General features: G+C 41.1%; 1 protein-coding gene across 12 annotated transcripts in view; it reads left to right on the top strand.

Annotated features, from left to right (window-relative positions):
• The window catches only part of Pum1 (pumilio RNA binding family member 1), a 115,221-nt gene that overhangs the window by 21,767 nt on the left and 70,625 nt on the right, over positions 1–22,829 (top strand). For all 12 annotated transcript variants that reach the window (XM_057783644.1, XM_057783643.1, XM_057783642.1 and 9 more), the window contains exon 3: positions 9,958–10,026. In XM_057783644.1, the coding sequence (XP_057639627.1) occupies positions 9,958–10,026 (69 nt within the window). The remainder of the gene's footprint in view (positions 1–9,957; positions 10,027–22,829) is intronic.

Here is a 22,829-nt window from a genome sequence, read left to right as displayed (position 1 = left end):
TGGGTGTGTGAGTGCGTGCTTGGGTATATGGCTGTGACTGTTTTCTTTATGGAACTCAGATTGGCCTTGAACTCACCTTGTAACCCATTGTGACCTCAAGTTCAATTTCTCCCTAAAGTTCAAGTGATTCTTTTAAAAGTCTCAGCTTCCCCAAGTGCGGGGATCATAGGTGATGCCATCACACGTGCTCCTGGAGGATTTACTAAAAAAGAATAATTTTATTTATTATTTTATTTTTTAATAATTTTATTTTTATCATTTTATTATATGCAAGTGTTTTGCCTGCAACTATGTGTAGGTAAACCACATGTGTGCTGGTGCCCACAGATCAGAAGAGGGGGCATCAGATTCCCTGGAACTGGAGATAGATGTTTGTGAGTTGCCATGTGGGTGCCGGAACAAGAGCTACTAATTAATTAAGCAGTGTTCTGCTTGCATGTATACCTACATGCCAGAAAGCACCAGATCTCATTATAGATGGTTGTGAACCATCATGTGGGTGCTGGGAATTGAATAAGGACCTCCAGAAGAGCAGCCAGTGTTCTTAACCTCTGAGCCATCTCTCCAGCCACCTTACTAAAAACATCTTGCTGTGTATTCAGTACTGATCTATCATTAGTGGTTTGAATGAGAATAACCCCAAAGGCCCATATATTTGTATGCCTAGTCCCCAGGTGGTGACTAGCTTGGAAGGATTAGAAGGTGTGCCTTTGTTGGAGGAGGTACATGGCTGAATGTGGGCTTTAGGTTTCAAAAGCTAATGTCAATTTCAGTCTGCTCCTGCTTCCTCTGGATCAGAAGGTAGTCTAGCATTTAGCTCTTTTCTAATACTATGCCTGCTGCCATGTTCCCATGCTGACATGATGATCATGGACTTATTTCTGAAGGTATAAGCAAGTCTCCAGTTAAATGCTTTCCTTTATAAGAGTTGTCTTTGTCATGGTGTGTCTTCACAGCATAGAACATTGACTAAGACTGTAACCCACTCAGTAGTCCACACTCTTCTACCTTTGCTTTCTTTTTCTTTCTTACTTTACTTTTCTTGTTTTTTTTTTGTTTGTTTGTTGTTTTTTTTTTTTGAGGCAGAATTTCTCTGTGTATCTCTGGCTGTCGAATTTACTCTGTAGACTGGCCTCGAACTTGCATTCACACCACCACCACCCGGCAACTTTTGTTTCTTCTTGTTTGCATCTATGTGTAACTATGTGCACATACAGGTGCCTGCAGAGGCCAGAGGTGTTGAACTCTCTTGGAGCTGGACTTTTAGGTGCTTGTTAAGCCTTCTAATATTTGTGCTGGATCCTCTGGAAGAGCAGTCATTGTATATGTGCTCTTAACCACTGAACCATCTCTTCAGCTCCTAAAATTGTTTCTTGAGTTGGGAGTGTATGTGTATGCTGCCATGCTAGGCTACCCAGGGTTAAGAGGCTCTACATCTATTCCCTCCCTCCCTCCCTCCCTCCCTCCCTCCCTCCCTCCCTCCCTCCCTCCCTCCCTCCCTCCCTCCCTCCTTTCCTCCCTCCCTCTTGCCTTCCTTTCCCCTTTCTCCCTCTCTCTTGACAGGGTTTCTCTGTGTAATCTTGGGAACTCGCTCCCACTGTGTATTACCCTACTTTGAGTCTTTATGTATATATGTTTCTGATAGAAATTTAGACATGTTTTAGGGTGCTGGAGGAGTGGCTCAGAGCCTAAGTGAATTTGCTGCTCTTCTCAGATTCACTACTCAACACCCACATGGTCCTGTTAACTCTAGTTCCATAGGATGTGACTCCCCTGGCCTCTCAGGCAGCAGGCACACACATGATGCACAGACATAAATGCAGGTCAGTGCCCATACACATAAAAAATTTAGACATTTTAAATAGCTATATCAAATTCTGTAACTTCTCCCAGGTGGGGCATGCCTTTAATCCCAGTATTTGGGAGGCAGAAACAGGTGGATCTCTGAGTTTGAGGCCAGAGTGAGCTTCAGTACATCCAGAGCTACACAAAGAAACTGTTTTGAAAGGTGCCCTCCAAATTCTTTAAAACACATGTTGTATTTAATAACTCTTCCTGTTTTATACTGTTTTTTTTAAAAATATTTATTTATTATGCATACAATATTCTGTCTGTGTGTATGTCTGCAGGCCAAAAGAGGGCATCGGACCTCATTATAGATGGTTGTAAGCCACCATGTGGTTGCCGGGAATTGAACTCAGGACCTTTGGAAGAGCAGGCAATGCTCTTAACCACTGAGCTATCTCTCCAGCCCTTACACTGTTTGTTAATCTCCCCATTATAACATCAAGTTTGAGATCTTTGTCAGTAAATCTTTGCCCATATATCTGGTTATTTGCTTAGGCTTTAGATTTCTGGAAGTCAGTTTATCAGATCAGGGGACATGAATATTAATAAAACTCATAAAATTTATTGTCAGATTCCTAGAAAAGTCAGTAAATCATGCTGATTTCCCCCGAGACAAAATAAGAGTCATTTGACAGAAGCTGCCTCTAGTGGTATAATTTCTGCTTTCTTGCCACTCCCATTTGCTCTCTTGGCAATCATAAGATTGTAATTTAAAGGTACAAATATTCATGTAGATGACTCAACTTTTAATTTAGCTAGATGTTCAAAGATCACATGGGGGAAATATGAGCAATTTTTATGGTATTGCCAGTCATGTTAGCATGTAGCCCTAGTATGTTACCTCAGGAATAAAGGGAGAGAGGCCCACCATGGCCCTCAGTTCTCAGACTTCCAGTCCTTGAGGAAGAGAGAGAATTTCAGTTGGACAAGTAGAGACAGTACTTCGTTGGTCCTCCTTATCAGTGTGGGCTTGCCTGGTGAGTAGTAATTTCTCCAGTGAATCTGTTTTAAAACTGATCATTCTTGGCCGGGCGGTGGTGGCGCACGCCTTTAATCCCAGCACTTGGGAGGCAGAGGCAGGTGGATCTCTGTGAGTTCGAGACCAGCCTGGTCTACAAGAGCTAGTTCCAGGACAGGCTCCAAAACCACAGAGAAACCTTTCTGTCTCGAAAAACTTAACAAACAAACAAACAAACAAACAAACAAAAAACAAACTGATCATTCTCACTGGTAATACCCCCCCCACACACACTTTTTTCTTTTTCTTTTTTTTCCTTTTTTGATGCAGGGTCTTACCATGTAGCCAAGGCAGACCTCAAACTCAGTGACCATTTTTTTTGCTGTTACTGAGTCAATACTGATTTCCTATACCACGGTAGCCTCTCTCCAACAACAGATGGAATATTCTCATTTTGTAGTAAATTGCGCTTATTTGCAAAGTTTCTGTCTTAAATTTCTGGTGGGTTTTTTTTTTTTTTTTTTTTTTTTTTTTGGTTTTTCGAGACAGGGTTTCTCTGTGGCTTTGGAGCCTGTCCTGGAACTAGCTCTGTAGACCAGGCTGGCCTCAAACTCACAGAGATCCACCTGCCTCTGCCTCCCGAGTGCTGAGTGCTGGGAATTAAAGGCGTGTGCCACCATCGCCTGGCTAAGTTTCTGCTGTGTTAAAGGTGACTTTCATTGTCTACAGATACTGGACGCTCAGTAAAAATCCACTCTGTACGTTCTCACAAAACAGAAAACAAAAAGGGAAATGTAGTATTTAGACTAAAACTGAAGCAAAATTCTGAGGCACTAATTTTTTGAACTCAACCTGTTGTACTAAGATACCCTTACCCCACGGAGATATTGTCTCACCCATTATGTAGCTCTAGCTGACCTGGAACTCTGAGACCAGGCTTATAAACGGAGGCTGCTCATTCGTTTCCTGGCTTCTACTATTCAGCCTATCTGTTTGTTTTCAAATAGAAGTTTCTTATAGGTTAGTGAATACTGACTCAGTGACAGTTTGTCTTGTCTATTTATGTCTTGCATATGCAATAAAGGACTCAACAAACTGTTGCACCCAGCAGTTGAGTAATAATCTGAGCATGTTTGTCAGTTGTGTTTTGTAAGTGGTGCTGAGGATTAACACCCCCTGCCCCCAGGAACTCTTTACTGGTGAGGTCCATTCATTCCTTAGGACCAGTGTCTGTTTGCTTTAGTTTTATTCTCTGGTCCCAGTGACTGCAGAGCTTACCAGTGTCTGCTTTATTATTCTGTGGCCTTTTAAAGTGAACAAAATGAAATAATAATTTATGAAAAGTGTATATGTATGGGTCATTAACTTTAAAAAAATTTTGGAGCAAGCCTGGTTTACAGGACAGCTAGGGCCTTTTAGAAGTCCTCCTCCTCCCATTCTACTTTAGGCCAGCAATGTGTCAGAGTCGGGAGAAACAGAATAGGAATGGTCAAGAATTAAGGGAGTGCCTTCTCTCTCTCTCTCTCTCTCTCTCTCTCTCTCTCTCTCTCTCTCTCCCTCCCTCCCTCCCTCCCTCCCTCCCTCCCTCCCTCCCTCCCTCCCTCCCTCCCTCCCTCCCTTTCCTCCCTCCCTCCCCCCCCCCCCAAGGTTTCTCTGTATCCCTGGTTGTTCTGGTACTCACTCTGTGGACCAGGCTTATCTTGAACTCAAGAGATTTGTCTTCCTCTGCCTCCTGAATGCTGGGATCAAAAGCACGGGGCACCATAGCCTAGCATTCTTTTTCTTTTCCATGACAATTGGGAAAAAAAAAAAGGTAATGGGCATAAAGCAGTGATTTATTTGGGGATATGGTTTGGCTCAGAGTTGAGATGGCAGAAGAACGGATGTATGGGTATACACTGAAATGTACATTTCAGAAAATAAGATGTTCAGACTTTTACTAGGGAGACAAAACTCTTTCCCAACACACACACACACACACACACACACACACACACACACACACACACACACACACACACGAATCCCATGACACAGCAGAGTCCAGCTCGGTGAGCCAGTTAGTTTTATTGGGCTACTTAACAGGAATATGGGTGATGGGTTGCTTTTGAAGCAAAGCTCCCAAAAACGGTTAGCCTGAACCTCATTGTACAGTCTGCAGGCAGCTCAGCAGTTTGGAAGGGTCTTCCCAGGTGGTTTAGTTCATCTAAACCTCTTCAGTCACCTCTGCTGGTCTGGTCTAGTAGTCTTTGTAACTTGTTTTGTCCGAGTGACTCAGCAGTCTTAATTGTTTACTTTTGAGAGGGAGTGGCTAGTGAATCTGGTCAATTTCAGGGACTTCTGGGAACTATTTTGAGTTGCTTATTTTCTGTTTTATGGAGTGTCTCTTCTGGATGGAATGTTTTGATCTAGGAAGACAATGCTACATAACATCAAACTTGTGGTATTTTGATGATGAAAATGAAGCATTGAAATCCAGACAGCTTCCTGGTCTCCCTTTCCCCTAAAGAGGTTGATTAAAGTTTGCCCTCTGGATAATTATAGAGAAGAAAGTGCTGTCTGAAGAGATACTGGAGTACTCTTCTGAGAAGAGTCAGTGAGGCAGACACTGCTGCCTGTGTACTCTGTTAAGTACTAGACGATTGTGTCAGTTGTTGTGACATGTTTGTACAGTAGCTGTAGGCTACTCAGAGTTACACAGATGAGAAATCAGTGACAGATGTGACCCCATTGTCATCAGGAGCTGTAGGGTAGAGTTAGGTGAAGGAGATGGTAGTAGATGTTTGAGACAATCTTCCTATGTAACCCCGATTGTCTTAGAACCTAGGGATCTATCTTCCTCTCATGAACCACGTCACCTAGTTTAAAATATTTCAGGTGGGCAGCAGTGGTACACACCTTTAATCTCAGCACTTTAATCCCATTGCGTGTTGGGAGTTAAATCCAGGTCCTCTGTAAGAACAGCAAGTGTTTTTAACTGCTGAGCAATCTGCAGTCCCTAAAAATAAAGTTTTTCTTTCTTTCTTTTTTTTTTTTTTAGGGAGGGGCGGGGGGTTCGAGACAGGGTTTTTCTGTTGTTTTTTTGAGCCTGTATTGGAATTTGGTCTGAGTTGGAGGTATGAGCTATGAGCTACCATGTGGTTGTTGGGAATTGAGACACAGGACCTGTGCAAGAATAGCTAGTGCTGAGTAGTCTCTCTAGCCTCTTCCCCCACCCCACCTTTTTTTAAAGAAATTGTTTTAGTGGTGGTGGTGGTGCTACACCTCTTTAGTCAGGGTACTAAGGAGGGAGTGGCAGGCACATCTCTGTGAGCTTGAGGCCAGCCTGGTCTACAGAGTTAGGACAGCCAAGGCTACTGAGGAAACTGTCTTGGGGTGCCGGGGCGGGGGGGCGAGACCAAAATCAAAACAAAACGCAAAAATTATAAAGTAGTACTTTGGCCTTTTCTTTTGTGGATTACTCTTTCATTTTCTCTCTACTCGTTATGATTTAATTTTGCAGGGCCTTATGTGGCAAAACACCAAATTAATGAGTTAAATTATGGGGTTAATTGGGGCAGATTCGGGCCTATCAGAAGTAAACTCTGGACTCTGGAAGAGGAAAGGAAACTCATAGCATAGGGTTATGATGTCTAGAGGTGGGATGAAGACGAATGCAGTCAGGTTGACTTTCATGGGGTTCTGAAGAAGGGGTTGTTGTCTTGGGTTGGAGAGATGGCTGAGCAAGTAAGAGCTGTCGCTGTGCTAACAGTGGCCCTGGTTTCAGTTCTCAGCATCTACACTGTAGCTCACAACCACCTGAAACTCCAGTTCCAGAGAATCTAATGCCTTCTTTTTGTCTACTCAGGACACCAGGCATGCATGGGTGGACACACAGGCAAACAAACATTCATGCACATAAGATAAAAGTAAATATTTTAAAAAGGAGTTGGTAGTGGTGTCTGTGTGGGAGGAGGTAGCCATACTGTAGAAGCAGAGAAAGCCCTGGGTTGTGAGCTCTATCACGTGGATGCTGGGAATCAAACCCAAGCCCTTTTCAAGGCAACAAGTGCTCTTTTTGGTTTTTCGAGACAGGGTTTCTCTGTGGTTTTGGAGCCTGTCCTGGAACTAGCTCTTGTAGACCAGGCTGGTCTCGAACTCACAGAGATCCGCCTACCTCTGCCTCCCAAGTGCTGGGATTAAAGGCGTGCGCCACCATCGCCCGGCCAACAAGTGCTCTTAAGCTCTGAGCCCCTTCTCCAGCCCCTGTTTATGTACAGTTTGGTAAAGTTCAGGCTGGCCTTGTATTTGTGATCTTTTTGCTACAGTCCTTTTAAGTGCTAGGACATAGGCTAGGTATGGTAATACCTAGCTTGAATTGTATAAAATTTATGTTTATAGCAAACACTCTATAAAGTTGTTACAGCTTAATAATACATTGTATCAATAGTTGCATAGTTTGTTACCTGTGGGTTTAAAAGTACCCATAGACAGCAGTAGTACTCCCAATTTACACAGGAGATCTTGTCTTTTTCTACTTTCTACTTCCCATGTAGATTAGATCTATGTGAGTCTCTTTTAGTGTCCTCATTGTTGTCTAAATTCTCTGGGATTGTGGTTTATAGGCTGGCTTTCTTTGCTTTATGTTTAAAACCCACCTATGAATGAGTACATGTGATAACTGTCTTTCTGTGTCTGGGTTACCTCACTCAGTGTTTTCTAGCTCCACCCATTTTCCTGCAAAATTCAAGCTCTTTTTTTCTGCTGTATAGTACTCCATTGTGTAAATGTACCACATTTTCCTTATCCATTCTTTGGTTGAGGGGAATTTAGGTTGTTTCCAGGTTCTGGCTATGACAAAGCTGTTATGAACATAGTTAAGCACATGTCCTTGTGGCACGATTGAACATCCTTTGGATATATACCCAAAAGTGGTATTACTAGGTCGTGAGGAAGGTTGTTTCCTAATTTTCTGGGAAATAACCACACTGACATCCAAAGGGGTTGTACCAGCTTGCATTCCCACCAGCAGTGCAGAAGTGTTCCCTTTACCCCACAACCTCTCCAGTATAAGTTGTCATCAGTGTTTTTGATCTTGGCCATTCTTCCAGGTGTAAAATGGAATCTCAGAGTTGTTTTGATTTGCATTTCTCTGATGCCTAAGGATGATGTTGAACATTTCCTTAAGTGTTTTTCAGCCATTTTAGATTCCTCTGTTTAGGTCTGTACTCCATTTTTTTTTTTATTGGATTATGTGATCTTTTGGTGTCCAATGTCTTGAGTTCTTTGTATATTTTGGAGATCAGACCTCTGTCTGATGTGGGGTTAGTGAAGATCTTTTCCCATTCTGTAGGCTGTCGTTTTGTCTTGTTGACTGTGTCCTTTGCTTTACAGAAGCTTTTCAGTTTCAGGAGGTCCCATTTATTAGTTGTTTCTCTCAGTGTCTGTGCTGCTGGGGTTCTATTTAGGAAGTGGTTCCCTGTGCCAATGCGTTCAAGTGTACTTCCCACTTTCTCTTCTATAAGGTTCAGTGTGCTGACTTTATGTTGAGGCAAGACAGGGTTTTCTTTGTAGTCCTGACTGTCCTGAACTTAACTCTGTAGACCAGGCTGGCCTGGAACATGTAGAGATCACCTCACTCCACCTTGAGTGTTGGGCTCAAAGGTGTGGACTGCCACTACCTGGTTTCATTTGGGTTTTAAGTGCTATCTTTCTCCTTTCTTGACTTTAGCTCAAGCTTTGCATTATTTATCCACCAATCTTGGGAAGGTGGTGGCCAACAGGACAGCAGGTTTAGGAGGCTCCTCCTTTAGGTGTCTTGTTTTCAGATGTGCAGAAAGGCCTCTTTCATAAATATTTTCATGGATGACTGACTCTAGAGTGCCTCAGAAAGCAGACATGGATTGTTGATAATAATTGAGAAGACCAACAGATGACAAAGGGCTTTTGCTGTTTTGAATCACAGTCTTTCTGTGAAACTTACAGTGACTTAAAACTTGCCATCATTTTGCCTTTTGCCTTCTAGCTTGATGGAGAAGACAACTCTGAATACTTGTTTTCATGTTTTATCTTCATTGCTAATGTTACCTTTTTTTTTAAAAAATTGTCGGGTGTGGTGGCACATTAGGGAGGCAGAGGCAGGTAGGTCTCTGAGTTTGAAACCAGCATGGTCTACAAGTGAGTTCTAGGACATCTAGGGCTACAGAGAGAAACCCTGTCTCGAAAAAAAAAAATTATTATTACTATTGTATGTGTGTGCTTGTATGTGTGTATGTGCATGTGAAAACTATCTGTGGGAGTCAGTTCTTTCCTTGAACCATGTGGGTCCTGGGGTCATACTCAGGTCATCAAACTCAGTAAAAAGTGCCTTGATCCACTGTTACCTTTCAGTTAATGACTTTGGAGCTGGTTAAATGAAAGCTTAAAGAAGTTGTATATTGATATGCTTTAATGAGCTGTGAGGAAGGTTTCTTTGAAATATGCTATTTCTTTTCTCCCATTTTTTAAAAAATATTTATTTATTTATTATGTATACAATATTCTGTCTGCATGTATGCCTGCAGGCCAGAAGAGGGCACCAGACCCCCCTACAGATGGTTGTGAGCCACCATGTGGTTGCTGGGAATTGAACTCAGGACCTTTGGAAGAGCAGGCAATGCTCTTAACCACTGAGCCATCTCTCCAGCCCCCTTTTCTCCCATTTTTGAGATTTGGGATTTCCTGGAACTGCTTCCTGTGGATAGATGTTTGAACATAAAGTTTATAGACTGATACCTTGGAGTGATCCAAGAAGGCTAGTTCAGACTGGCTTCATTTAAACTTGACAGCTGAAGGCTGAGATGCAGCGCTGCTGACTTGAGGTCAGAGACTCCCCACTAAATACCATTGCTGTCCAGCATATTGGCCTCTGCTTATTACAGTATGTGAAAAGTAACTGACATTGTCATGTGATGTTTTTATGCTTTGAAAATAGACGGGAATTGGTAGGGTAAAGCAGGGATCATTTCTGAATCCTGATGGTTAAAGGTGAGTAGATACTTAATCCCTTGAGTTTTATTACCATGCCTATTGAGTTCTTAAAGTTAATATTGAAAGATGTTTCATTTGTGCATGATAGATACATAAAATTTATGATGCTAACGTGAAGCTTTCCCCTCTATTCTGAACACCAGGTACGCTCAATGGATGAATTAAATCATGATTTTCAAGCACTTGCTCTGGAGGGAAGAGCTATGGGCGAGGTAAGTGAGTTGGTGTGGTTGAAAGTGGGAAGCTTGGAGTTGTCTTTGATTAGATGTGTCTGAATCTAGTCTCTAGAAATATGTGCTTGCTTTTCTTTGTTGCCATCCTCACAGTAGGAATAGGATGCTGGATAGCTGTGTCAAAACTACTGATACAGAATGACTATTAACTTAGTCCAGTTACTTAAACAACAAAACACCAACATATGAACACACATTAATAAGTAAGTTAATAAGTTAGATGTAATGTGAGGTGTTCAAACATTTTAATTTTATATTTATTAAGTATTTTACTTTATTTTTCAGTGGCTAGGTGTTTCGACTGTTGGAAAGGGAGTTTTAGATGTGCTGATAATCAGAGGATATCAGTAACCTGTTTAGACCAGTGCCTTTCAAAAAGAAATTACCCAGGACTCTATTGTGAACGCAGGATGCTTCTTAGGTTTCTGGTTAGATACAGATAGAGATCTCAGCTAGTCATTCAGCAACAAGAACTTTTGTTTCTTTTTAGTGTTTAATTTTTTTGTTCATTATATTGATAAGTAGAGTTGCCATTGTTTCAAAGGGGAATATAGTTAAAGAACATCCAACTTCTGAAGGTTCAGCTTGTTGACAGAACTACTGATGGACAGATACTGCAGACTGTTCAGATGTATTGCTGAAGACTGCATAGGTTCATAAGAGGCCATTTGCTTCTGACTGTCCTTCTGGGCAGAACTCTGGGTTTGTCTGTTGTTCTGTACTTAAAAATTCTCTTACCTACTTTGATGTTTTGGAGTAGGGAGATGGCTGTGCTTCAAATTTTTTTCCATGTACTAGCCATTAGATAACATTTGTTTGGTTTAGTGAATGCTATTTGGTCTGGCCATTTTGCTAGGTTTGGAAGATTCAGAAGTAACACAGTTCCCTTTGCTAGGTTTACACTGAGCACTCCTGGGTTGCTTCTGTGACAGCATTGAGTAGTCATAGGCTTCTGCTGCTTTGTCCTGGGATTCTTGCTCATTTTCTTGGAAGATTTTGCTTTGACTTTTTCTGAATTTTCTTATGCTTAGAAAAATAGTTTCTGCCTCATCATCTTGGGCTCTGAATTTTAGGAAATGATTGATAGGGGTCCTTGTGTTAATAGCTTTGCCTGCCTACTGTCATTGAAGCAGCATGCTTTAATAAACCTTGCATGTTATTGGGTAAAAACTTTGTTACTTTATTTCTAGCATAAGATTTGAAGAGAAAACTATCAGATTTGGTAGCTATTAAATATGGAAGGATAAATCATGTTTCTCTTCTATTTCTGTGATTCTACCCTATTTGTTAAAAGTAAAATTCTAAAGCTGAGTATGTTGGCTCATGCCTTTAATCCCAGCATTGGGAGACTGAGGCATGAAGGACCATTCAAGGTCAGCCTGGACATCATGTTTGAGTGTTAGTTTTCTGCTGTAATAAAATGAGCAAGGGTGACTTAAGGAAAAGATAGAGTTTATTTGAGCTTCTGGTTCCAGAGGGAGAGTTTGTAATGGTAGAAGAGGCATGACCATAGGCCATGGGAGCAGGAAGTGGAGAGATCACATCTTTTATCTTTGGCATGAAACACACTTGAAGTGGTATGAAACTTTAAACTCTAAAAGCTGCCTCTAAAGTGACTTACTTCCCCCAGCAATGCTGTACCTCCCTATAACCTCTCATAACCTCTCTAAACAGTGTTACCACTTGGAGACCAACTGTTCATTTATGCCCGAGCATGTAGGGACCTTTCTCATTCAAACTGCCAGAACACAAACCAACACATTCACAAAGCACCTGTGCTGACTACAATTTGTTAACTACCTTCTAGGCAGATATCAGGACCCACTGAGGACACAGTTTTATTCTCCACACAAGGAAAGATATTATTCATTCCTTAAGCTCAGATGACTCACACAAGTTAACTCTCCAAAACACAAAAAGGGTAGTGAAATACAGAGTGAAGGAAACCCTGAATCTACCTAGAAAGAAGACCAAGTTTCTTCTATAGCTGAAATTTAGAGAAGGGCTTTGAGAGCATATCAGTATCATTAGGAGAGGGTACCAGACTGAGAAAGCATCTTTTGGGAAATGAGGACTCAGTTACATACATGCAGATTGGGATATACCCCTCTCTCCATCCAGGGGAGAGTAGGATAGCAGAACCATAGCAATATGCTTTAATTTTTTTTATTTTTTTAAATTTTTATTTATTTATTTTTTTTGCGAGACAGGGTTTCTTTGTGTAATAGCTATCCTAGAACTCAGTTTCTAGAAGAGACTGGCCTCGAACTCACAGTGATCCGCCTGCATGCTTCAGCCTCCCTAGTGCTGGGATTAAAGGCTTCTGCCACCACCACCCGGCTAATTCCAACTTCTAATTGCTTGATTTTTCTTTGTATTTATCAATAAAACATCTCTTGAAGGGAGTAATACAGTATTTACTAACACAAAGACTAAATTTAAATGGATTGGATAGACTTTTAAGCTAGGCATAGTGGTGTGGTGGGGGAGGGAGAGAGAATACAAAGTACTCGAATGTATGGGTCTTTAAAACTTCAAAGAATGTGTTAGTGCTGCCTTACTCTGTTCAAAGCCTCTGCCATAGCTTTTATTTGACATAAAAAAATTTTTAGTGTTTCGTAGTAGAAATTTTGCTAAGAAGTTGTTACTTAAAATACCACTCACGCCGGGCGGTGGTGGCGCACGCCTTTAATCCCAGCACTTGGGAGGCAGAGGCAGGCGGATCTCTGTGAGTTCGAGACCAGCCTGGTCTACAAGAGCTAGTTCCAGGACAGGCTCCAAAGCCACAGAGAAACCCTGTCTCGAAAAACCAAAAAAAAAACAAAAAAAACAAAAAACCACTCACATCTTTGCTGTGTCTGGAGTGCAGCTGGTGTGGGTTTTTTTTTTTTTCCCTTCTCCCCGTTCTTCTTGGTTTTCGGAGATAGAGCTTCTCTGAAGCTTTGGAACCTGTCCTGGAGCTCACTCTGTAGACCAGGCTGACCTCAAACTTACAGAGATCCACCTGTCTCTATCTCCAGAGTGCTGGGATTAAAGGTGTGTGCCACCACCACCCGTCAAGTGCCAGCTAGCTGTTTTTATTGGAAAAACTTCCAAAAAGATTTAGTTACATATTATTATTATTATTATTATTATTATTATTATTATTATTATTATTATTATTATTTTATGGAGACAGAGTTTCTCTGTGTATCCTTGGTTGTCCTGGAATTCCTGGAGATTTGCCTCTCTAGTGTTGGGATTAAAGGTGTGAGCCACCGCTGCCCAGCCTAATATTTAGTTACTTTAATTTTATGTGTGTGAATGTTTTGCCTGAATGTGTGTATCTGTACTATATGAATGTTTGGTGGCTGCAGAAGCCAGAAGAGGAACTGGAGTTAATATAACTGCTTTTGGGCTTCTTTGTAGATGCTGGGATTTGAACCTGGGTCCTTGGGAAGAGCCAACAGTGCTCTTAACTACTGAACCTACTTTGTGGCCCGTAAAGTCCAGCTGTTTTTAGCTGGAGGGTTTTCATTCCCTTAGGTAGAGTGTGAAAAAGGAATAAAGAACAATGCCTTGGGATATGGATGATAAGTTAAGCTTTACTTGCTCTTTTTTTTTTTTTTTTTTTTTTTTGGTTTTTCGAGACAGGGTTTCTCTGTGGAGCCTGTCCTGGAACTAGCTCTTGTAGACCAGGCTGGTCTCAAACTCCCAGAGATCCGCCTGCCTCTGCCTCCCGAGGTCTGGGATTAAAGGCGTGCGCCACCACCGCGGCTTTTACTTGTTCTTTCATTCAACTTAAAAGCCCTCAAAAGTTTTTTTTTAGAAAAGTCAAAAAGCTTAGTGGATTCAGGAAAGCTTATATTCTTTTGTGGTCATCGATACCAAATATCTGGCAACAACAAAACGGTAGAGGAATTTTTTTTTTTTTTAATTTATAGGAGATGAGCCTAAAGAGGGCTCATCTCCTATATTTTTTTTGTATATGGATGTTTTGCCTGTATATGTCTCTCCAGCCCAGGATTATTTATTTTAGTTCTCAGTTTCTGGGTTTGGGAACATTTAACAGAAGAACTTCTTTATGGCAGACAGGATGCAAGTAGTGAAACGGGCATACAGGAAGAGACTATAGCAACATGGTAGGACATACTTCCAGGACTCTATGTAGTCCCTGTCTTCTGCCTTCCTCCACCCCCCAGTAATGACATCTTTTTAAGACTCCTAGGGGGTTGATCACTCATGATACCAGAGTTTCTGGAGGGCCCCTCGCTCTGTTTTGCTTTTAGTCAATTCTGAATCCAATCTGGTTGACTATCACAGTTAACTATCATGTTGACTTAAACTTCCTTCATTGTTTTTCTGAGTGGTCCTTTCTTTCTATGTAGAAGGGTGGTTAGGACGTAACTGTTTATGTCCTAAAAGGATGAATTTGTGGAAAGGAATGAAGTATTGTGAGAGCCATTGACAAAAAGATCCCTTAATGCATAGTTGATCTTTGTGTTCTCTGTTGTTTATTTGTGGTTGTCTAAAAAAATATTTTTGTATAGGGTCTATGGTTTTGTTTTTGTTTTTTGTTTTTTAAGACAGATTTTCACTATGTATCCTTAGCTTGGAGCTCGATTTGGAGGTTAAGCTGACCTTAAACTCATAAAGAGATATACCTGTCTCTTTCTCTGCCTCCTAACATCTGATATTAAAGGCATGTGCTACTGCAATGAGCCTGATGAAATAGTCTCCGTCTACTGGAACTCACTATGTTTCTCAGGCTGCCTTTGAAATATAGTTCTCTTACCTCAGCCTCCCAAGGACTGGGGTTACTAGCATGAACTAGCTGAATTTTTCTAACCTTTATAGAACAAGTGTTTTTTTTTTTTTTCCTTTTTAGGATGTTGGTGATGATGTAGGGTCTCATATAGCTCATGCTGGCCTCAATAAGTGACCTTGAATGCATTCTCCTGCCTCGACTTGTTAATGTTCTAGTCATTCACTGTCACAATGAGCTAAGATTCCAGAATGTTTTATATATCTAGGGTAGCTTAATAGTGCAAGCCACCATGCCATTCCTGATTAAACTGAATATATTTAGATAGCCCTTCATCATTTAGAAAAATACTTGGTGTTAGATTTTAAATCTGATTTGAGAAGGGGCTGGAAAGATGGCTCATCAGTTAAGAACACTTGGCTGCTCTTCCAGAGGTTCAGTTCCAAGCATTCACATGGCAGCTCACAATTGTCTGTAACTCCAGTTCTTGGGGTTTTGACTCCTTTTCAACAGACATGCATGCAGGCAAAATACCAGTGGACATAAAATAAAAATAAATCATTAAAAAATCTGTTTAAGAAAATCTAAGACACCTTCCCTAAATACAAAGTGATAAAGAGTTCTTCCATATTCACCAGTAGACTTTAAATGATAATTGCAGATACCAGAAATTAGAAAAGAATAATATCCCTGAGTGTAAGACAGTTTTAAAAATGTTTATTTTTTTAGGGGTTGTGTCTCTTACTGTGACAGTCTGGCTGGCCAGGAACTTTCTGCCTCCATAGTACTGGGGTTAAAAGCATGTAGAGGAGGGAGTGATTTGATAGTGATCTGGGAAACTGTTTATTCAGAGAAAGAAAATTTCATAGGGTAGAACCAGCATAGAGCAAGGCCTTAGCCAGTGCTTCCGTCTGTGGTTCAAACATTTATCTTTGGTGCTTCTTTCTTTCTCTAGGAGATGTTGAGTAAGAGAGTTTAGTTCTAGCATGCTCCCAGATAAGAGTTTGACCTTATGTTGACAAAGAATGCTTTAGCCTTTTTGGAGGAGAGAGGAAAATATGCCAAAGGACATCTGAGTGATTTGTTATCTTAGAACTTTTCACTGGTCTCCACCCCCCACCCCCCAACATACACTCTTTAAATAGTCCACTCTTCCTGGACTATAATAGGTTTTCTTGTATCTCATGCTGACTCCAACAAATAGTAAACTTGTACAGATTTAAAAAATATTTTTATGTGCATATGTGTGCCTGCATGAGTTTATGTCACTGTGCCTGCAGGAACTTGTGGGAGTCAAAAGAGGGTGTCAGATCTTCTGAAGGGAATTATAGATGGGTGTGAGCTATCTATCGGTAGACCTGAACCCAGGTCCTCTGCCAGAGCATTAAGTGTTCTTCATTGCTGAGTCATTCTCTCCAGCTTCAACCTCTAATCCTACCACTTTCGTCTCCAGAGTGCTAGAGTGATAGCTGTGTACCACCATACTCTGTTTATGTCATGCTGGGCCTCATACATACTAATGTATGTAACTGCCAATGGTGTTAGAGTTCTAACCCTCATTGCGTTCTTTTCACTGGCCCATTCACCTTTCTACAGCTGATTGGAAATATCCATCAGGATACATGGTTTGTAAGTAGGGCCAAGTGGAGATTTGATGTGGTGGCTCAATATGTTAAATTATTTTCCATTATGGTTGACATTGTCTCCTAGAATTAGAAAGTTTTATTCAGGGTTTGTGAATTTTCCTGAATGAGAACTGCTGTTTAAGCTGGAAATCCCTTTTTAGTGTAGTTCATTCGGTTGACTACAAATTTGATTGTTGAAAAGAGATATATTGTTGACTTATAAAGTAGGCCTTTCTAGATATATTAATACAAAGTATTTGGCCAGCCCATAAATCTAACATCTTCTCTCCAAACTCTGTTGAGCCTAGACAGCAATAATGAAGGCCCTAGTTCTATTAACTCTGTATTAAAACTATTTGATTTAGAACATATCCTACATCTTGCTGGTAGAATGAATTGTAGTCAGGCCACATGATCTAAAGAAGCACTCTAGTTTACGACTAACTAAAGTTACTGTGTGTTGGATGTGAAGTGACTTTCTGCCTTATTTGGGGCGATATTCCTGAGGCTTTGTAATAAGTTTTGAGATTTGGCATTTTGAGGGCAAAGATAAGGTTCCTTCTTAACTAGAAGAGTGGGTGTATCTGGGATTTAGAACTTAGCTGCTAACTCCTTGTCCCATCACTTTGAAACCTGTGTTCAGCCTTAGTCCTACATGTATCCACCTTATCACTTACCGAGAAGGCTTGGCAGACCTACCGTGTACATTGAGCGTCCTTGGAATGCGGAAATGCAGCATAGTAGTATCTTTGCTTTCTTTGCACTGATGTATTTCTACACTTTCATGCTCCTCTTCTGGCTAAAATGCTAGCTTAAAAAAGAAAAGAGGCTGAATACAGTATCTTTAATTCTAGTGAATTGGAGGCCAGCCTTGTCTAAATAGTGAGTTCTAGGACAGCCAGGAACATGTAGAGAGTCCCATGTAGTCTAGGCTGGCCTTTATTACTATTACTACTAATTTTTTTTCTTATATACATTGGCGTTTTGCCTGCATGTATGTGGTTGCTGGGAATTGAATCTGGGCCCCCTGGAAGAGCAGCCAGTGCTCTTTTTTTTTTTTTTAATATTTATTCATTTATTATGTATACAATATTCTGTCTGTGTGTATGTCTGAAGGCCAGAAGAGGGCACCAGACCTCATTACAGATGGTTGTGAGCCACCATGTGGTTGCTGGGAATTGAACTCAGGACCTTTGGAAGAACAGGCAATGCTCTTAACCTCTGAGCCATCTCTCCAGCCCCCAGCCAGTGCTCTTAACTGCTGGAATCATCTCTCCAGCCCTCTAGCCTGCCCTTTTACAGTGATCTACTTGCCTTTGTGCTGGGATTAAATGTGTGTGCCACTGTGGCTGTCTGTTAGTGTCTTTTTGATGCATATTTTTATACTTGAGTAAAACAATTAAACATTTATGACAGTAAATGTCACTTCCAATACCATATTTATATGATACCATTAATAGCATCATCTGTGAGTCACTCTTTCATTTTGCTTTGTTGTTTGAAATATATCTTCACTATGAAACCAAGGCTTGCCTTGAACTTGTACTCTGTTTTTGCTTGGAAAATGCTGGGATCATAGGTGTCACTTTCCCTGACGGGACCCCATCCGTCCACTTTTTTTTTTTTTTTTAAAGATGAGGGAAAGAAAACCAGGTAAATTTCTGAGTGTCAATACTAAATGGACTGATTCCATTTTGTTGCGCACAGAAAAATAGGAACAAACAGTTTTTCTGTCTATGCTTATTATCACTTCATAGACAATGTTTTTCATGATGGTCCTTCGATGTTAGAATGTTTTTTTTTAATAGATAGGCAAGAGACTGATGTGCTTATGCTCTGGCTGTTTGAACCTAGATACATCACTTGCAGTTCATCATGTCAAGTTTTACTCTTTTTAAAGATCAGCTGCTAGTTTGTGCTCCTGCATTAAGCTCTCTTGCTCTCTCACCAGCGAAAATCTATGGAGTGAGTTCAGGGGCTTCCTCCTGTAATTAAGGCCCTATACTTACCACCAAGAAATCCAGTTCAATTGTATAAACAGCTGTAGCACTTAGATGCCTTTTTTGCCCCTAGGGTTGTGAAGATGTGGTGAAGAGGATGAGTACCAACAAAACTGAAAGGCCCTGCTCCTCTTCTGCAAGTAGTTACTTCAGAAACACTGGTACCCAGGATCCAACAGGGCTGTTGCCCGTCAAGTTGAGTCTGATATGAGGCCCTCTGTTTTTGAGACAGTCTTAACTGTGTAGCCCTGGCTAGCCTGAAACCTGAGGTGTTCTTGCCTCCATGTCATGAGTATGGAGGCAGAGGGGAGGGTATGGTCGGCATGCTCTACCATAGCTGCCAAGGCATTTGTTACCAGAATCGTGGAGTTGAACCAGATCAATAGGCAGCTTTGTCTGTATCATCTGCTGTGACATAGACACCCCTGTTCTGTGTGCATAGCCAGCCATAATGGTGTCTAGGAAGTTGGGCTTATTTGTGCTTTGTTGCTTACTTAGATATGTATTAAACTACAACGTGTGCAATTCTTTTTTTTTTTTTCAAAACAAGGTTTCTCTGTTGCTCTGGGTGTCCTGGAGACCAGGCTGTCCTCAAATTTGGAGATTAGCCTGCCTCTGCCTTCCAAGTGCTGGGATTAAAGTTCTTTTTTTTTTTAATTTCTTAATTTATTTCATTAAGTTATTGGCTCGTGTAGCCCTGACTGACCTGAGACTCACAGAGCTCTGCCTACCTTTGCCTTCACAGCACTGTGATTAAGGGTGTGGTGTGTACCACCATGCCTATCAAATCTTTCTTAATTTTGTTATAAGGAACCAGAGAACATCAAATTTATTTCATTGTAGTTTGGTGTGGTTCTCATAGCTGGGCACTTAGAGAAAGTCTTTTCTGTTTTGGTATTCTCTGTATAAATAGTAGCTACATTTTTGAAGTAGTTATTTCTTAGAATGCTCCTGTCTTTGGCACCGTGTAGCTCACTTGAGTGGTGAGAAGTACTAGAGGCTGACTGTGACGGAGGGGCTGGGCTGAGTGTTGTATTCTCTGTCAGTTATTTGGAATTTCAAACTCTAGAGGATGTTGGCTGCAGAATGGTATTGGCACTGCCTTATTCCTGAACTTTGTACTAAAGGGTCTGGGGTAGGCCTTTTGTATATTAGGCTATCAAGAAAAATTGTGTCGTTTTTGTTCATATAGGGGTATTTTAACAGGAATATGGTCGGAACATGGATCAGCCATATAATTTATGCATGTGACTTCATCAGTAGGTAACTTGACAGACAACACAGTTCCATTTTATTGTGTTTCTTCCTGAACTGATTGTTAATTTGTCAGTGTTAAGGTTGGAGAGACTTTTTTTTGCTGTTCCAGTAACTTGAAGTGGGAGTTTGTTTAAAAAAAAAAAAAAGAAAAAGAAAAAAGCTTTTGTGAACTCAGGAGTGCTCAATGGAAAGAGGTCAGTGTGTGACTTGTCTTTCAGTCAATGTATCACAAGTGACAGGGCGTTTGAGGTGCTATCGGTGTGCCTGGATGTTTTGAAGGACTTGCTTCCTGAAAGCAACATGTTTTTGCAGACTGTGAGGACAAGTTGCTCCTAATGGCTGTGCCTCAAAGTGTAGTGGTCGTCTAAGAGTCAGCCTGCAGCTCAGACTGATGGGAGTCCTAAAGGCCATCAGTTTTTCATGTCTCTAATCCACTCCACGGCTTGGACACCTTGATTCTTCAGCAGTTCATAGTGAATCTTTTTTTTTTTTTTAAAGATTTATTTATTATGTATACAGCATTCTGCCTGCATGTATACCTGCACACCAGAAGAGGGCACCAGATTTCATCATAGATGATTGTGAGCCACCATGTAGTTGCTGGGAATTGAACTCAGGACCTCTGGAAGAGCAGCCAGTGAGTGCTCTTGACCTCTGAGCCATCTCTCCAGCCCCCATAGTGAATCTTTAGGGCACCTTAATTCCTTCTGGATGGATGAAACATTAGCCCTTTGTGCCTCAGTTAACTACAAAATAGATGCCCAGTTAAAACAACTTAAGCAATTAAATTAGCATCAGTGATTACATTCTTGTTCATTATAATAGGCCTTGATTCTTAATTTATAATTACAGTTACAAGGGCAGGAGAGCTCATGTTCTTGCAGAGGACCTGGGTTTGATTCCAAGTACCCACATTGTAGTTCACAACCATCTCTAACTCCATTTCCAGGATATCTGAAGGCACCAAGCACTTACTTGGCACACATGTAAAACACTCTCAAAGAAAATGAATAAATCCTTTAAAAAAAAAAGAATTATAGACAACAACAACAAAAATCCAAAATGGTCTCTTAGGACTAGGGAGGGATGTAGCTCATGGGCTTGTCTAGCATGTACAAGTTCCCGATTGCTACTCTGTATGAAAGTAAAGCAGTGGGAAAGCTGAGTGGCACCTTAAGGGTTCTCTTTGGGCTTCACAGCTGAGATACAGCATATAGACTATCTTCTCACTCGGTTTGAAGAATTTCTTTGGTTAGTATTTCATTATTTGTGTGTATCATGTGCATGCAGGTGCATTTGGAGGCAGAGGCAGGCAGCTCTCAGTGAGTTTGGGGCCAGCCAGGACAGGCAGGGCTATACAGAATAACCCTGGTGTTCCCCGCCTCCTTTCCCCCCAAAAAACCCCATAAAACACCGAAAAAACTCCACCAAAACCTGGCTGGCCTTTTACTCCAGCCTCAGCCTCCTGGTTGCTGGGATCACAGACATACATTTTTTTGTGGGTAAAAACGTATTTTTTCCATAGGCAGAAAAATCAGCATTAGGCTTTTTAGATTCAGGAGGGAAGACTCAATGACTTTATCTTGGCCAGCTAAGTGATGGGTGGGTTTCACTGTGGTGGTAAAACTGGTGTTGAATGGCACTAACCCTGCTCATCAGAAGTGTCTTATAACCCAGGACAAGAAACTGTTAAGTTTCAGGGGCTGGAGAGATGACTCAGGGTATTTATTTACTGTCACTCTGGAGCTGCCTGTGGTCCAGTGCCAGGGGAGCTCTTCTGGCCGTCACAACACAGACACGCTCACACATGCAAATGTCTTCTCTCTCACATACACCAATAATAATAATAATGTCTTGTAAAAAATTCCTTCCCTTCCTACACTGATGGTTCATGTCTTGCTGGGCATTAAATTCAAGACTGAGCCCCAGCCCCAACCCTGTCGTATGCTTATTTTTAACACAATAATTGGCTTTGTAATGGAACCCAGTGATGATTTTTATTGCCCTTTATTTAAGCTGCCATTTATAAACTTAGCTGCAACTGTAGGTATTCAAATTATGTTCAGTGATACAGTATAATCTAGATTACCACCAACCTTTGCCATTCTTACTTTTTTGTTTGTTTGTGGTTTTTTTTTTTTTTTTGGTTTTTCGAGACAGGGTTTCTGTGTGGTTTTGGAGCCTGTCCTGGAACTAGCTCTTGTAGACCAGGCTGGCCTCGAACTCACAGAGATCCGCCTGCCTCTGCCTCCCGAGTGCTGGGATTAAAGGCGTGCGCCACCACCGCCCGGCCTGTTTGTGGTTTTTTTAAGACAGGATTTTTCTGTAGCTTTGGAGCCTGTCCTGCAACTTGCTCTGTAGACCAGGCTGACCTCAAACTCGCAGAGATCCGCCTATCTCTGCCTCCCAAGTGCTGGAATTAGAGGTGTGTGTCACCACTGTCCAGCTAACTTTTGTCATTTTAAATTCATGTTGAAGCAAATTTTGTCTCTGAAAAGAAAATGGTTTATTTGTAGTGAATTCCAGATCACTTAATATCAGGTTTTATTTATTAGATTATGAGTTGTAAACTCTTAAGGATATTTAAAAATGTTGATGTTGTGTGTATATTTATGTGTATACACATGATTGTGTATTTATCACTGTGTATGTTTGTTTATAGGTCAGAATACAACTTGAAGTAGTTCTCTTCTTCCACTATGTCTGTCTCAGGGCTTGAATTTAGATGATCAGACTTGGTGGCAAGCACCCTTATTTGCTGTGCCATCTTGCTGTCCTTACTAATTCAACAAGGAATTCATAATCTTGCTACATCAATCAATAAGCAGTAATTTTTGTTATTTTACTTAGAAAGACAGAGTCTTACTATGTAATAACACAGGCTATCCTCAAACTCAGACTTCTTCTACTTCTGCCTTCTAAGTGCTGGGGCTACAGATGTGTGTGCCATTATACCTGTGTCTTTTTGATACTAAAAATAGAATTTTATATGTGCGTGGATGGGCATGTGGAGGTCAGAGAACAATTTAGGGATATTAGCTTGTTTACAGGTTCTGGAGATTGATCTCAGACCATTGGGCAAGTAGCGCCTTTGCCTGCTGATCCATCTTGGAATCCTGATCCAAAAGGGAACAATGCACAAAGAGAAGCAATCTT

Source organism: Chionomys nivalis, chromosome 11 (assembly GCF_950005125.1).
Source record: "Chionomys nivalis chromosome 11, mChiNiv1.1, whole genome shotgun sequence".
NCBI classification, from domain to species: domain Eukaryota; kingdom Metazoa; phylum Chordata; class Mammalia; order Rodentia; family Cricetidae; genus Chionomys; species Chionomys nivalis.
The sequence above is the reverse complement of the archived record's forward strand: the minus strand, read 5'-3'. Positions and strand labels throughout refer to the sequence as shown.